Genomic DNA, 17,777 nt, shown 5'->3' with positions numbered 1-17,777 from the left:
GTTACCCAGATAAGCTAAAAAAAAAAAAAAAAAAACCACGGAATTTCTGCTGTGGTGCAGTGGGTTAAGGATCTACTGCTGTCTCTACAAGGGCAAGAGTTCAATACCTGGCCTGGAGAAGGGGGTTAAGGATCTGGCATTGCCTGCAGCTGTGGCACAGGTTACAGATGTGGCTCGGACTTGATCCCTAGCCCGGGAACCTCTTATATGCCACAAGTGTAGCCAAAAAAGAAAAAAAAAATTTCCAGGAACAATGCAAAGACAAACATGAGAACTGTCAAAACTAGCCAGAATTCAAAGTGGAAGTTCACTATAAAAAACTAACTAAAAAGAGTTGCTACATATTCCTATCAAGTAAAAGCTACTGACAAAATCTCCATGTTTGCAGTATTGTCCAGTTCAATTAAAGACAGGAAAGGTTAAGAGCTCCCATTGTGGCACAGTGGAAATGCATCTGACTAGGATCCACGAGGATGCAGGTTCGATCCCTGACCCTGCTCAGTGGGTTAAGGATTTGGAATTGCAGTGAGCTGTGGTGTAAGGTCGAAGACTCGGCTTGGATCCCGAGTTGCTATGGCTTCGGTGTAGGCTGACAGCTACAACTCCAATTCAACCCCTAGCCTGGGAACCTCCATATGCCACAGGTGCGGCCCTAAAAAAAGCAAGCAAGCAAGCAGGACAGACAGACAGACAGGAAAGATAAACTCAGGACCCAGAATCACACACAACCAGATTCTCAAGGATTTTAAAGGACTGACAAAAAGTGCTCAACAGAGGCCTAAAATGGGAGCTGCAGGGGGTAATAACAATGGCCAAAAGATTAAAAACGACTAACATTCCAAGGGCTATTCACATTTTAATATAGGCCTCTTGAAATTATTTAAAACAAAAACAACCACCAAACCCCCTTAAGATTGTATTTTTTCATATTCACCTCCAAAGATTCATGATACAAGTTCCCTTGTAGCACAGCAGGTTAAGGATCCAGTGCTGTCACTGCAGCGGCTTGAGTCAAGGAATTTCCACATGCCACAGATGTGGCCAGAAAAAAACCCCAAAGATTCATGATATAATACTTCTAAGTCTGTCTAGGTATACAACTGGCATAGAAGAATCACTCAGCTCACAATTAAGCCTATGAGAACCAGCCAGCAGTCACATCTTAATGTACTCTGTTCAATAATCCTCCTCCACAAAGAACTCTCATGGCAGATACTTTGTTTCTTTGCATAAAATAGCCACCAACAGATTTCACTACAACTGATAAGGCAGTCACATCCACTTTGATATATACAGGAAATGGATGTTCTCTTATAGAACTTCAATCATGTAAATAGCAAGGAACATGCATAAACTTTTTTTTCTTTTTATGGCCACACCCGTGGCATATGGAATTTCCCAGGCCAGGGGTCAAACTGGAGCTGCAGCTGCCTGCCTGCATCACAGCCATGGCAAAACCAGATCCTTAACCTGCTGAGCGAGGCCAGGGATCTGAACCCTCGTCCTCATGGACACTAGTCGGGTTTGTTACCACTGAGCCACCGTGGGAACTCCAGATGAATTCTCCACTTAGGCTGCACATTAGACTTACTGAGGAGCTGAGAGAAATGCCAACACCTAGGATGCATGCCAAACCAATTAAATCCATCTCTAGGGACACTGGTTGTTTTTAAAGCTCCCCAGGTGACTACAATATAATGCCAACATTGAAAACCACTAACCTGGACTGCATAGGTAACTCAAGGAAAAAAAACTAGAGGAAAGAAAGTACTGATCCACAGCAGAAAGTGGGAAAAGGCACACAAGGAACCTGGATGGACTAACATTACATTTTACAGGTTTTAACCTGGCTTCAATACATTTCAATTCAGAGGTGAACTGAAATTTTAATCAAAATACAACCAATCCTCATTCACAGCAGTTACAATCTATAAAGTTGCAGCACATACTTAATTAGCAAATAGTGAACCACTGTTCCTGGGGGAAATCCAGGGTTAGGTTCCTCTCATCCTCTGTTCATATTCAACCAATCAATAGAAAGCTTAATTTTTGTGTATCTGTTTAAAGAGTTCTTAATATATTGGGGAGTTCCCATGGTGGCTCAGTGGTTAACGAATCTGACTAGGAACCATGAGGTTTTGGGTTCAATTCCTGGCTTCGCTCAGTGGGTTAGGGATCCTGCATTGCGATGAGCTGTGGTGTAGGTTACAGACACAGCTCGGATCTGGCAATGCTGTGGCTGCGGTGTAGGCTGGCAGCTGTAGATCTGATTAGACCTCTAGCCTGGGAACCTCCATATGCCATGGGTGAGGCCCTAAAAAAAAAGACAAAAGACAAAAAATAAAAATAAAAAATAAAAAAATAAAGAGTTCTTAATATATATTGTTGATTCGTTAACACTGAACAGTACTGGCCTGAATGAAGGTTATCTAACACATTTTCTACACAAGGCACATCAGTCTTTCTGCAACTAGGAACACTGAACACTACACTTGGGGGCCACTTTAAACAGCAAAATCACCAAAAGCACAAAAATGTGGGGGAGAATAGACCCCCCCCAAAAGATACTTGTTAACTGTATGACAGCTGAAACAAGGGTACTGTCCTGTTTCACCTCAGCTAGGAACATGCACACACAACTCAAATCTTCCACCCCTCTGCACATGTGTGCAAATCAACACAAAAGCACCCCAAGTACTGATTTTAGGGTTACAAGTGAGTTTTACTAAGTAGGTGCAGTCATGGGAGATCCTATGTGGCTCAGCCGGTTGAGAACCTGACTGGTGTCCGTGAGGATATGGGTTGGACCCCTGGCCTCACTCAGTGGGTTAAGGATCTGGCATTGCAACAAGCTGCAGTGTAGGTTGCACATGTGGTTCTGATCCTACTTGACTGTGGGTGTGCCTGTGGCATAGGCCTGCAGCTGCAGCTCCAATTCAACCCCTAGCCCAGGGAACTACCATAACTGCAGGTGCAGCCATAATAAACAAACAAAAAAAAAGGAGGTAGACTCACAAATGCAGAATCCATGAATAATGAGGACTGTGGAATTATCAAGGTAGCTCAAACTGTTCAAAGACATGAATTCTATGAGGTTTCCACCACACATCATAAAGAACAAAGACAGCACCAATGTGCCCAGCTACATAACCTTCTCCCCTAGAATCCTTAAATTGCTTTTCCTATTTAAGGAAATGTAACAATTTTTTTCATATCAAAACTATACACTAAAAAAATTCTATATACACTTATTTGTTCAACGTATCTTTATTTCATGTACAAAAGTAAACATATGGGAGTTCCTGTCGTGGCTCAGTGGAAGCAAATCTGACTGGTATCCACGAGGATTCAGGTTCTAGCCCTGGCCTCGCTCAGTGGGTTAAAGATCTGGTGTTGCCATGAGCTGTGTAGGTTATAGATGCAGCTCGAATCTGGCGTAGCTGTGGTGTAAGCCGGCTGCCATAGCTCCAATTTGACCCCTAGCCTGGGAACTTCCAAATGCTTCAGGTGGGGCCCTAAAAATACAAAAAAAAAAAAAAGTATTTTATCAACTAGCTTTAATCACAAAATGCAGCAATGATTTAAAGGCATGATGGCTGGACTAGATGACCTCTAAAATGCCTTATGGCTCAATGATTTTGTTGGTATGTCTATTTTAATTATAATAAAAGCCAACATACGAATACGGAAATGTTTCTTAATAACCATTTATTAGGAATACAATCACATTTTTTAGTAGTAAGGCTGAAATAAAAATTCTCATCAGAAAAACAGCTAACAGCTCCACTTGAAGAAGTAACTTGAATACAGCGAGATATAATCAAACCTGATAGACTGACTCTTAGCTTGGACCTATACAACTTCAAAAAGAAAACAAGGTGCCATATTCATGCTATAAAGCCATATATGCCTCAGACCACACACAAAGATGAATGCAAAATGAGGCCTAAATGTAAGGGTTAAAACTATTACACTTTCAGAAGAAAATAGGAGTATAATAAAGTATAACTCTTAATGACCTTGAATTAAGTAAAGATTTCTTACATATGATACCAAAAGTACAAATGACGAAAAAAAAATAAACTGGAGTTTTTGTGCTTCAAAGAATACCATCAAGAATGTGCAAACACAGCTCACAGAACAGGAGAATATTTGCAAATCACATGTCTGCTAGGTTCAGAATATACAAAGAACTCTTACAACTTAACAATAATAAAATAATTTTTTTTGGCCACATCTGCAGCATGCGGAAGTCCCCAGGCCGGGGGATCAAACCTGAGCCACAGCTGTAACCTAAGCCATGTTAGTGACAATGCCAGGTCCTAAACCTATTGAGCCACCAGGGAACCCCCTAAAAGATAATTTTTTAAATGGTAAAGGATTTGACTAAACATTTCTCCAAGACATGTACCGATAAACAAAGAAAAGAAGTCCAACATTAGGCATTAGGGAAACACAAATCAAAACCACAATGAGATACTTCACACCCATAGGATGGCTATGATTTTTAAAAATGGACAGCAAAGATTGGCCAGGATGTGTAAAAACTGGAACCCTTACAGGCTGCTCGTGGGAATGTAAAATAGCTCTGCTGTCATGGAAAAGTCTGTGAGTTCCTTAGAAACTTAAACATAAGAGTTACCGAATGACTCAGCAATTCCACTCCTAGTTATATACCTAGGACAAACATAACATGTCCACACAAAACCATGTTCATAAATACAGCAGCATTATTCAAAAAGTAGAAATAATACAAATAGTCAACTAACTGATAGAAACAGGGAACAAACCAAATGTCAATTAACTGACAGATAAACTATGGTATAACCATAAAATGAGCTATCACTCAGCCATAAAAATGAAGCTATACAAGCTAGAATTCGGACAAAGCTCAAAAGCACTACGTTCAGTGAAAGAAACCAGTCCCAACGGCACATGCTGTATGATTCCTTTATACAAAATGCCCCAAATAGGCAAATCTATAAAGACAGAAAACAAATTAGTTATTTCCAAGGGTGGGGGTGGGGAAGTGGGGGACATATGATACACTAGGAACAGAGAGTGACCGATAATGGGTAAGGGGTTTCTTCTGAGGGTGCTGTATGTGAATTATTTTTCAATTAAAAAATTGAATGTGCCATTTAAAACTGATGTAGGAGGCTCTAAATTTTATTTGCTCACACTTTAACTCCAATTTTGAAGAGGAATGACAAAGAATACATGTTATTTAGAAATCCTACTTCCTCCTTCCTGCGGTGTGGAAATACAAGCCGAGAATTCATATAAAGGAAATGCGCTTTTTTCCACTGATGGCCAACACAGGACTAGGAATCAAAACTTTTTAATTAACAATTTTTTTTTTCTTTCTCAGCTGCAACCCGTGGCATATGGACGTTCCTGGGCTAAGGATTGAATCCAAGGGAAAGCTGCGACCTATGCCACAGTTGTAGGAATGCAATGAGCTGGGGATTGAAGCCAGGCCTCCAGAGAGACAAGCTGAATCATTAACCCACCACATCACATCAAGAACTCCCTCAAAAAAATTTTTTTAAAGCGAGTATCTGATAGGGGTAATTTAAAATAAGAGGACTATAGGAGTTCCCGTCGTGGCAAAGTGGCACAGTGGCAACAAACCCATGAGGACTCGGGTTCAATCCCTGGCCCTGCTCAGTGAGTTAAGGATCCAGGGTTGCTTTGAGCCGTGGTGTATGTAGGTCACAGACATGGCTTAGATCTGGCATTGCTGTGGCTATGGTGTAGGCCAACAGCTACAGCTCCAATCTGACCCCTAGCCTGGGAACTTCCATATGCTGGGGTATGGCCCTAAAGAAACAAAAATAAAATAAAATAAAAGGACTGCAGCATTATAAGATATAATTCACAAACTCCAAAGATTTATAATATGAGGCAATTAGTCATTTTACCCCATGTAAGGGGGAAGAAAGGTTACACAGCTATTAAGCGGCAAAGCCAGAATTCAAACCAAGTTTATCTGAATCCAAAAGCTATACTTATTCCACTGATACTGAGGGAGTACTACATGTCAGGCACTGGGGTATGTCCAGAGAAAGAGTACATTAATTAACAATATGTCAGGGATAGAAGTTCCCATCATGGCTCAGCAGTTAGCAAATCCGACTAGCATCCATGAGGACTCGGGTTCAATCCCAGGTCTCACTCAGTGGGTTAAGGATCTGCCGTTGCCAAGAGCTGTGGTGTAGCTTGCAGATGAGGCTTGGATCCCAAGTTGCTGTGGCTGTGGTGCAGGCCGAAGGTTGTAGCTCTGATTGGACCCCTAGCCTGGGAACCTCCATATGCCGCAGGTGTGGCGACAAAAAGACCAAAAAAAAAAAAAAAAGAAGAAGAATACATCAGGGATATGAAGAAATTTAGCAGGTTAAGCGGAATTGCAAGTGCCAGGGGTGAGAGGACTATTTTATACTGGATGATCAAGGAAGGCTTCTCAGAGGAAACTACATTTGAACAAATATTTGAGAGAAAAAAAGGAAGTGAGCCATAAGCAACGTGAAGAAGAGCACTCCAAGCAGAGGAAGTAACAGGGGCAGACTCCGAGGCAGGAACAGCAAGGAGGCCCATGAGGCCATAGGGAAATGAGGGTGGGGTGGAGAGTGCGAAGATGGATGATATAAGGCCTTCCTGGTCATTATCAGCAATTTCAGATTGTATTGAGTAAAAAAAGGAAGCCACAGAAAGAATGAGTGAAGTGACATTTGACTGCTGTTTTGAATCTAAATAATGAGTTGAGAAAAGACGGTGAGGGCACAGGACAAGGCAGGGAAACCAGTTAGGAAGCTGTTGATATAATGCAGATGACAGATGATGATTTACATCAGGTAATGATGCAGAAGAGCAGACAACTGGATTCAGTTTTGTTGTTGTTTTTGGCCCCGCAGCATGTGGAAGTTCCCCAGCCAGGGACTGAACCCAAGCCACAGCAACAACCCAAGCTGCTGCAGTGACAACGCCAGATAACCAGATCCTTAACCTGCTACGCCACAAGAACAGGTTTAGGGAAGGAAACTTAAAAATCAGTTTCATAAATGTTTACCTCTGTTACTCTACTTTTGTCTTAACCATTACACACTGATTTTTGTGCAAAACAGTTGTTTAATAGTCAAACAGAACCTGAATTCAGGTCTTCTGATTCCAGATCCTGGGCAATTTTTTTAAAACGAAATTTTAGCAATCCCTGGCCCAGGAACTTCTGCATGCCAAGGGCACAGCCAAAAAGAGAAGAGAAAAGCAAATGTATATATATGTATAGCTGAATCAATTTGTTGTGCAGATTTTTTTTTTTCTTTTTGGGGCCGTACCAGAGGCATATGGAGGTTCCAAAGCTAGGGGTTGGTCGAGTAGGAGCTGCAGCCACCGCCCCAGCAAGCTGGGATCCCAGCTGTGTCCGCAACTTACACCACAGCTCATGGCAATGCTGGAGCCTTAATCCACTGAGCGAGGCCAGGGATCAAACCTGTGTCCTCATGGATGCTAATCAGGTTCGTTAACCTCTGAGCGACGAAGGGAACGCCTGTGCAGCAGAAATTAACACACTGTAAATCAACTATACTTCAATTTAGAAATTCCCATTGCGGCTCAGCAGGTTAAGAACCTGACCTAGTGTCTGTGAGGATTCGGGTTCAATCCCTGGCCTCAGTTCTTTTTTTAACACCCCACCTGCAACATATAGAACTTTCCCAAGCTAGGGGGCTGAACTGAAGCTGCAGCTGAAGCCTACTTCACAGCCTCAGCAACACTGAATCCAAGCCCCATCTGTGACCTATGCTGCAGTTCTTTCCTTAATCCACTGAGCTAGGCATGGAACTCACATCCTCACAGAGATAACATCAAGTCCTTGACTTGATGAGCCACAATGGGAACTCTAAGTAATCACATCTTATGTTACACTTGTATAATATGCATATTTTAAAAATGCAGTTTCTGGAGTTCCCATCATGGTGCAGTGGTTAACGAATCCGACTAGGAACCATGAGGTTGCGGGTTCGGTCCCTGCGCTTGCTCAGTGGGTTAACGATCCGGCGTTGCCGTGAGTTGTGGTGTAGGTTGCAGATGCCGCTCGGATCCCACCTTGCTGTGGCTCTGGCGTAGGCCAGAGACTACAGCTCTGATTAGACCCCTAGCCTGGGAACCTCCATATGCCGCGGGAGCGGCCCAAAGAAATAGCAAAAAGACAAAAAATAATAATAATAATAAAATAAAAAAATAAAAATGCAGTTCCTCTTACAGCTTAAATAACCTCTTCCGCAGAAGTAATATCCTGGTGTGGAAAAGATAAAGAAATCTACTGCAAACTTTTTAGGTAAGGACATAGTTAGAGCAGCATTCACGTATAGCTTACTTTTTCCTAAGAACTGAAATTCAAAAAATAGCAATTTACTAACATCTTTCCACAATTTTTCTCTATAGTACTACCACCTCCTAATACAATATGCAATCAACTTAGTTTTTATTGTAGACTATTACATCTACAAGGGCAGAAATCTTGTCTGCTTTAGTTCACTGCTATATCTCCAGCACCTAGATGACTATCTGACACACAGTGGGCCCTCAAAAAGTAACTGATGAAAGAATGAGCAAATTTCAAAATGTGGTTGTAGTTTTATGTGTAATTTAATTGTTTCGAAGAAGAGTTAAACTTTGCTATTAACATGATCAGGAAAAAATTTTGTTCAAAGACACAGAATATCTATAACACAAAGTGTTGTCTTTCAAAATGCTGGATTTATCTATGTTAAAATATGTTAAGATACTACCAGAAAAGGATGTAAAGAAAAGGGAACCCCTGTCTACTGCTGATGTGAATGTAAATTGGTGCAGCCACAATGGAAAACAGTATGGAGCACCCTCAAAAAACTGAAATTAGAATGAGTATATGATCCAGCAATTCCACTGCTGGGTACATATTCAATGAAAATGAAACACTAATGTAAAAGATACATGCACCCTAATGTTCATAGCAGCACTATTTACAATAGCCAAGATATGGAAACAACCTAAGTGTCCATTAAGGGATGAATGGATAAAGAAGATACACATACACACAAAGTACAGACACACACAATGGAATACTACTCAGCCATAAAAATTAAACTTTGCCATCTGCAACAACATGGATGGACTTGGAGAGTACTATGCTTAGTGAAATCAGTCAGAGAAAGAAGTAACGTACACTATTACTTACATGTGTAATCCAAAAAATAAAACCAGTAAATACAACAACAAAAAAAGAAACAGACTCAAAGATATAGAGAAATAAGCTAGTGGTTACCAGTGGAGAAGAGGAAAGGGACAAGATAAGAGGAGGGGACTAAGAGGTACCAACTACTTTGCACAAAATAAATAAGCTAGAAGGACATATTCTACAGCACAGGGAATATAGCCAATATTTTCCAGTAATTATAAATGGAGCATAATCTTTAAAAATTGTGAATCACTATGTTGTACACCCGAAATTTAGAGTATTGTAAATCAACTATGCTTCAGTAAAAACATTTTAAAAATAAAAAAGATACTACCAAAAATGTTTCAGATATCTCAAAGTACAAATAAATACACATTAAAAAAAGAGAGATTCAGCTTTTTAAAAAGGGAAACATCAGTTTTCTATTCCTCTAATCAGAAGACCTAAAGCAATAAAGGGTGAAAAGACAGTCAGAGGTAGCACTTGGGATACAGAAAAATGCAGTATTGCATGAAGTACTGTTGCCATTGCTTAAGCCACTATGTAAAAGTCAAGACTGTCAACCATTAAGTTTTGTACCAACTCAGTTTTTTCTTTTAAAAACTGCAATCTTCCTTCTCCAGACACTTGCTGTCTAAACTGAATCAGCTAGCTATCCCAAAAACCCTCCTGCCAAATATAATCAGGAGTACTGTGGATTTTAATCTTTTTAGTCTTAAAAAGAAAAGTTTTAATCTTAATATACATAATCTTAAATTGGTCATATAGCCAATCTACTGTTCAACTGGTGTTCTACAGTTCCGTTTTTGGCCTCAAATGATGAAACTTCTCTAACGTCGCTGGGGAGACTAGGGTAAAGTATAATGTTCCCTGAAATTGTTCTTGTTTTTTCTCTGTTTTCATGATATCTCTTCAACTGGGAATGTTACATACAAATTTGTTTTTTCTATTCTGCAAGAAAGTCCAGTGGGAGACACAAAGGTAAAAAGAGTATTGTATGGGGAACAGGCTGAAAGGGAAGAAATAATACAAAAGCACAGAGGTAAATGTGAAGCAAACACATGCACAAAAGAGAAAGAAGATGTAGAAAAGAGAAAAGATTAAAGAAAAGCACTGTCCTCGCCTAAAAAGAGGAAAGAACAGAAGAAGGATAGGCACACTTGCTCATTCTTCTAGAAACAAAAGCACGAAATCCTTCTAAGAAAGACGTGGTCCCTTTAAGATGTTGTTAAAACTCTAAAAAGCGCTCCGTTGACACTCCAAACAGGAGTTCTGCCTTCTCTATGTTTTGACAGAGCTGGTCTTCATCTATAAATTAAATGCAAGCTAGAGATAATGCAGAGTTAATCTTTATAAAACTGCAATCGCGGATGCCATCTTTGCCTGGGGAAAAAAACCCCACCAAACTCCTTGGATTTGGAAAAAAGGAGTATATTAAGTTGGGAAACCAAAAAACCAGGCATTGCCAAGTCAGGTAGCTATAACACGGGTTAACAAACGCCTCCTGCCAAACTAAGGTTCCACTAAAGATCTGGGGAAGAAGGGTTGTAGCCTTACCGCGACCGCAAGGGTGGGGCAGTGTTAGGGGGAAAAAAAAAAAAAAAAAAAAAGATTTGAAGGCGAGCTACCTCGGGAGGTATAGGGAGCTGGAGACTTATCTCCAGGGAAGACTGCAATATTTAGGCGGCAAATGATTTTGACGGACTAAGGGCAGCTGCGAGGAGAGTGAGAAAATGCGCTGCCGGGCATACGTTCGTTGAGAGTACAGAGGCTGATAGAGGAAGATACCCATGGGGCAAAGGACTAAGAGTCAAAAGGAGAGCCGAGGGGCCAAGCAGACAGGGAGGCCCGGCGTGGGAGGCCTGAGCAGAGGCCTCGAAGCACCCCTGCAGCCAGCCGCCTTCTCCGGGAACGCCTTTTCGGCTCCCCGACACTCAGCCCCTCTTAGGGCCGCCCCTGCCCCAACGACAACGGCGAGAGCAGCTGTTTCCGCCCAGCCGGGGACCGCGGAGGAAAACGCATCCCTGGGGCGGGAGGTGGGGGGGGGGGGAGGCCAGCGGCAGCCGTCGGTGTGAGCTGGAAGTGATTCCGAGACCACTGCCGCTGAGGCAACATCAAACTTCGCCCTTTCCTCCCCTTAGTCTCTTTTATCCCCCAACTTCCTAGCCGGCTTGTGTCCGCTTCGACCGACCGAGACCCCCCCTTCTTCTCGCAGCCTCTCACCCCTCCCAACGCCCTGACTCTGGGGAAGGACCGGCCACGGAGCCGCTCCGGGACCCGCCCGGGTGCCCCAGAGTCCCAGACACCCAGCTCAAAGAAACACTCGCATCCTCTGCACGGCTCCAGAGCCCGCCCAGATGCTGCAAACTCCTCTTACCTGCATTGACGCCATGATGGAACCATCCCCCCTAGGCCGGCGAGGCCAGAGACGCAGGGGGCGGAGCTGCCGTGCTCGCGTCACGCCGCGGGGGCCCAGCATCCCGGGCGCTGGGGGCGGGGCCTCCGATGGGAAGGAGATGGCGTGAGGGGATTGGCTGGTGCTCTAGGCGCCCAGGGGGAGGGGCAAGCTGAGGCGCGGTGAATGGCGCTGTCTATACCTTCGGTCACGTCCAACTCTCTGTCCTCCACGACGAGCCCACTCGCTACCCGGATCGCTTAGGAAACGCTGCTCGGATTCTGATTCGAGCCCCACGGTTGTTTTTTTCTATCTATAACATAAGATCCTGATGATGTCCACACCCGTGGGCTTTGTGGGGGGGGGGGGTTGTTTTGTTCTTCCAATCAGAGGTGTATAGTTTATAGATTTTTTTCTTTCCGATGCCCTCTCTACACCACAGTGCCCACTTTCACAGCTTGGGGCAAGATAAAACTTCCGCAGGGCAGCTTTCTGGTCTTTACGCACCTGGAAGACTTCTCATATTCCTAATTTGGGGATGAGAGACACTGATTTGCTTATACAACGGGATGAGGATTGAGAGCAGAACAGAACTTTGATATTTTAAAGGCAAGGGCAGATTTGTAGAGCTGAATCTTGCCTGAAGGGGAAGAGAATGTTTTGAAGTTTTTTTGTGCAATTTCCACCTCTTTACCGCAACCCCTCAATTTTAAACTGCGCATGTATCTGTAATAGTTATGTTGTTATGGCATTGACACTTGTTTAGAGGTTTCATCCTAAGCATGAGATTGTTTAATGTACCAGTGTCACGTTATAATATACACTTATACTTTCTATCACATCCAGACTTCTCTTCAGCCTGTTTCGTGGTGGGCAGTTTTGTGGTCATTCCACCTAGAGATATATTTGAAGAGGGAGAGCTGAGTACACAGAATTTATTCTGGGAATGCACCAGTTCTGCCAAGATGTATGAGAAGCCACGTTTTTAAAATCTATTCCAAAACCGAAGATGTTATTGGTTTATTCCAGGAAAACTGGAAGCCAAAAGTTCGCACCTCCTGTTCTATTTTTTTTTTTTAATGTAGGTGGCTGACGTGTTGAGTAGAAGGCTTTAACATTATCGGAATGAAAGCTTAAAATCTGTCATTTTATTAACTTGGAGTTCTTTTTAGAAATTTATATAAGATTTAAGTATAAGAGCCCTGTGGGATATCATCCTTCCCACTCTAAAGATAGATCATTATGTTCTCTGTGAAATTCCCGAATGTAAAATGTGTTCAAAAATGGAAAAAGATCCTTAAAATACACTAATTATTCTATGGTATAATATTAAACACCCTATTATTCATCACTAGAGAGGAAGTTAAATTGGTAACTCAGACTTCCACCGATTGCCAGAAATGGGCTGGTTTTCCCTGTGTTGTGCAAAATGACTGCGTCCTTGAGGAAAATTTGGAGGCTCTTGGCAACCAAGAATGACCCAGAAGCACATCAGGTGTCAGCCCAGTTTTGTTGCCTATATTTCAACTGAGTAAAGTCCATATATCAATGAAAGAGGAAAGCTTTTCCAGATGTATTTTCTGCTGGTGATCTCTTTCCCTATAATCTCAGGAAATTGCTCCAGAAGATCAGGGTTTTTTTGTTTGTTTATCTTTTGTCTTTTTAGGGCCGCAACCACAGTACATGGAGGTTCCCAGGCTAGGGGTCGAATCAGAGCTGCAGCTGCTAGCCTACACCATAGCACATCACAGCCACAGCAACGCCGGATCCTTAACCCACTGAGCAAGGCCAAAGATTGAACCTGTGTCCTCATGGATACTAGTCTGGTTTGTTAACCACTGAGCCTAGATGGGAACTCCCAGAAGATAAAGTTTTACAATCTAAGGTTTACTTTATTTAAAGACCAATTCTTCCCAAGGTATAAGTGACTTTAAATGACCCCACAAACAAAGCTTTATGACATCATCAGGGTCAACAACCTGCCATGACAAATACTAATAAGGAAGAAAAGGGATTACAGGACTCTTAACATCTCTTACAGTAAAATCAGCCTCTGGTCCCTTGGATGTGATATGTGCTAAAGAGGATCTTTATAGGAGGGAAAAGTTAGTACCAGACTTATCGTTCCAGGAAATGTAAGATAATACATAATTACCTCAACTGTCTCTCCCTGTTCTTTCACTGATACATAAAAGAAAGATTCTGATGTACTCAGTAGCTGAAACAGTGGCTTTTAGGTGGGGTAGGAGCACATAATCATCTCCAAGAAAATGAAATTTTTTATATCTGAAACTCTTGATTATACAGTGTTTGGAGACTAGGCTCAGACCTCATTTTTTCAGGTTTTGTTTTGCTGTTTTTTTACTCATCTCCTTTCTTTTTGGAGTGGGGCTTACTATCAGATAGGCAAAAGATACAATACCTGACAATCACAAATGTGGGAGAGGAGGTGGAGCTCTCATAAAATATACAAGTGAAATTGGTACGATCTCTTCAGAAAACAGTTCAGCAACAGTAAAGTTTCCCTTACCCTTAAAGAATAGGGTTTTTTTAGGGCCCCACCTGTGGCATATGGAGGTTCCCAAGCTAGCAGTTGAATCAGAGCTACAGCTGCTGGCCACAGCCACAGCCACGTCAGATCTGAGCCACGTCTGTGACCTACACCACAGCTCAAGGCAACTCCAGATCGTTAACCCAATGAGCAGGACCAGGGATGGAAACTGCAACCTCATAGATATTAGTCAGGTTCATTACAGTTACCACTGAGCCACAGCAGGAACTCTCAAGAATCTTTTTAATACTACCCTTCCCCATAAAAGATACTGAAGAGGCATATTAAACAAATGCAACATGTTAACCTTCTTTCCATCCTGATGCAAACAAACCATTGGAAAAAGGATATTCTGGAGACTACTGGAGAACATTTAAATATAAAATAGAGGAGTTCCCATCGTGGCACAGCGGAAACGAATCTGACTAGGAACCATGAGGTTGTGGGTTCGATCCCTGACCTCACTCAGTGGGTTAAGGAGCTGGCATTGCTGTGAGCTGTGGTATGCTGTGGTATAGGTTGCAGACACGGCTCAGATCTGGCACTGTGTCTGTGGTGTAGGTTGGCAGCTGGAGCTCCAATTTGACCCCTAGCCTGGGAACTTCCATATGCTGCATATGCTTTGGGTGTGGCCCCATAAAGCACAAACAAACAAACAAACAAAAAATCATAAAATAGATATCTGAGAAATATATATCTGAGGAGTTCCCATCATGGCTCAGCAGAATCAAATCTGAGTATCCATGAGGACGCAGGTTTGATCCCTGGCCTTGGCTAGTGGGTTTGGTGTAGGTTGCAGGTGTGGCTCTGATCCTGAGTTGCTGTGGCTGTGGTGTAGGCTGGCAGCTGTAGCTTCGATTCAACTCCTAGCCTGGAACTTCCGTATGCCACAGGTACAGCCCTAAAAAGACAAAGAAAAAAGAAAGAAAGAAAGAAAGAGAAAGAAAGAAAGAAAGAAAGAAAGAAAGAAAGAAAGAAAGAAAGAAAGAAAGAAAGAAAGAAAGAAAGAAAGAAAGAAAGAAAGAAAAGATATCTGATCGTATTAAGGAATAATTATTACTTTTGTTTTTGATTGTTTTTTGTTTTTGTTTTTGTTGTTTTTTATAGCCACACCTGGGGCATATGGAAGTTCCCAGGCTAGTGGTTAAATAGGAGCTGCAGCTGAGGCCTACATCACAGCCAAGGCAACACCTGATCCAAGATATATCTGCAACCCACGATGCAGCTTACAGCAATGCCAGATCCTTAACCACCTTAACCCATTGATTGAGGCTAGCAATGGAAACCTTATCCTCATAGAGACAACATTGGGTCCTTAACTTGTTAAACCACAACAGGAACTCATGCTTGTCATTTTTAAATTTCCACAACAATTAGAAATGAACATCAGGTTCAAGGAGGTGATTCTCCATCTCACAAAATACCCTCACCTCCAGCTCCCTGGAAGAAGAAAATAATAATAATAACAAAAACCAGGGTGTATACAAGTGTTTATGTACTTGAGGCCTTCCCTGCCAAGGAAAAGGCAGAGGCTGTGACACAGGAGACCAAAAGCAGTTGGCTTTTCTGGCAGAAAAAGGGAGGAAATATGGGAAACCAAATAGTCTAATTACTTGAAGGGCCCACAAAAGGCTCACTGGACAAAGCCTTCAATGTTGATAATGTTTCGTGATTTATGAATTCTTGAATTCTAGTGAATTCTTGAATTCTAGGCTGGTGAGTTAGGAACAGTCCTATGAGAATATGCTTATTGGATCATGAAAAAGCAGAGTTGACAAGTCCTTGCTTGACTCTGTGTCTCCCCAGAGTGACTTATTCTTAGTTTCCCACTGCCTGATCTCATCAGAGAAATAGAGGCAGTTTAGCAACCAACAGTTTTTTTATTGGATTCTGGAAAAGGCACCAAGCCGGAAGTCTAAGATTTATATTCTTGACTTAGCCCTTCATTAGCAAGCTTGGTCAAGGCTCTTAACCCCTCTGGATTTATTTCCTTATAAATAAAATGAGAAAATCTGACTTATAATCTTCAAAATTTCCTCCAGATTTCAAATTCTATGCACCTATCAAAATGAGTCAAAATTTTAAATGATTTGTCTAAAATACTATGTTTAGCCTGGGAACCTCCATATGCCACTGGTGTAGTCCTAAAAAGAAAAAAAAAAAGTCTAAGATAATGCAATGGAAATGACATACTATTTTGAGGGTTTATTTATTTATTTATTTATTTATTTATTTATTGTCTTTTTGCCATTTCTTGAGCTGCTCCGCGGCATATGGACGTTCCCAGGCTAGGGGTCCAATCAGAGCTGTAGCCACCGGCCTACGCCAGAGCCACAGCAACACGGGATCCGAGCTGCGTCTGCAACCTACACCACAGCTCAAGGCAACGCCATATCCTTAACCCACTGAACAAGGCCAGGGATCGAACCCGAAACCTCATGGTTCCTAGTCAGATTCATTGACCTCTGAGCCACGACGGGAACTCCGAGGGTTTTTTAAAAATCACTTTTAGGAGTTCCCTCTGTGGCACAGCCAGCTAAGCATCTTGTCTCTGTAATGGTTTGGGTCACTGCTGAGGTGCAGATTCGATCCCTGACCCAGGAATTTCCACATGTTGCAAGCATGGCCCCCCAAAAAGTCACTTTTATAAATATAATAAGGAATGACCTGGGCTTCACTGCAATGTTTGTAGAATACTGGTGTGCTTCAGTTAACAATTTTAAAATGCTAGTGTAAGCCAACTGAGCTATAAATGGGATTTCAAAAAGTATCAAACACTTCAAATTCACAATTTAGAGCGATACTTTAAGAAAAACACCCCTCAAAAGTATATTATTTTTGTAAGTGTGAACCCAAACTAGTCTTTTTATGTGGATCTTCTACTAAGGGACAAAGAAAATTAACAAAATACTAGATGGTTTATATGCTTGACCAGCTCTGTGTGACTTATTCTACATGTCAAAACCAATTAATTTATATAAATTTATAAATTTATATATCTGGTTTGTAAATGAGATTGTGAATCAGAGAACTTTGTTCTCACTTTGTCCCCTTCCCCTGCTCCTCTTTAGCAAGAATTCTCTCACCCAGGTCTGCAGACCTTGATAACATTCTTTGCTTGCTTCTCTCCTAGATCTCTTAGAAAGTTATCCTATTTAGGGGGTAGGGAGGAGGGGGGGGCTTTAAAAGCCAAATGAGGACTTCCCATCATGGCTCTGAGGAAACAAGTCTGAATGGTATCCATGAGAACGCAGGTTCAACCCCTGGCCTTGCTCAGTGCGTTAAGGATCTGACGTTGTCATGAGCTGTGGTGTAGGTTGCAGATGTGGCTCGGATCTGGCGTTGCTGTGGCTATGGCGTAGGCCAGAAGCTTCAGCTCCAATTTGACCTGTAGCCTGGGAACTTCCATATACTGTGGGTGTGGCCCTAAAACAACAACAAAAAAAACAATGAAAACCGTGGACCCAGTCCATGGGGTAAGTCTCATAATCTTTACATTCTTTTTTCAGTGTTTTTTAAAAAAATTTTCCTGGAGTATAGTTGACTTACGAGGTTGTGTTAGTTTCAGATACACAGCGAAGTGAATCAGTTATACATATATCTATTCTTTCTCC

At 42.0% G+C, this 17,777-nt stretch overlaps 1 protein-coding gene across 2 annotated transcripts in view; it reads right to left on the bottom strand.

Moving 5' to 3' along the window:
* The window catches only part of UBE2W (ubiquitin conjugating enzyme E2 W), an 83,238-nt gene extending 71,541 nt beyond the window's left edge, over window positions 1-11,697 (bottom strand). The window contains exon 1 of one of the 2 annotated variants that reach the window (XM_047783736.1): window positions 11,595-11,697. In XM_047783736.1, the coding sequence (XP_047639692.1) occupies window positions 11,595-11,696 (102 nt within the window). In that variant the 5' untranslated portion in view covers window position 11,697. The remainder of the gene's footprint in view (window positions 1-11,594) is intronic. The other variant, XM_047783735.1, reaches the window with a different exon arrangement.
* Window positions 11,698-17,777: the final 6,080 nt, after the last annotated feature.

The sequence above is a fragment of the Phacochoerus africanus genome, chromosome 6, assembly GCF_016906955.1.
Source record: "Phacochoerus africanus isolate WHEZ1 chromosome 6, ROS_Pafr_v1, whole genome shotgun sequence".
Taxonomy (NCBI): domain Eukaryota; kingdom Metazoa; phylum Chordata; class Mammalia; order Artiodactyla; family Suidae; genus Phacochoerus; species Phacochoerus africanus.
Note: the sequence above shows the minus strand (reverse complement) of the source record. Positions and strands in the feature narration are given on the sequence as shown.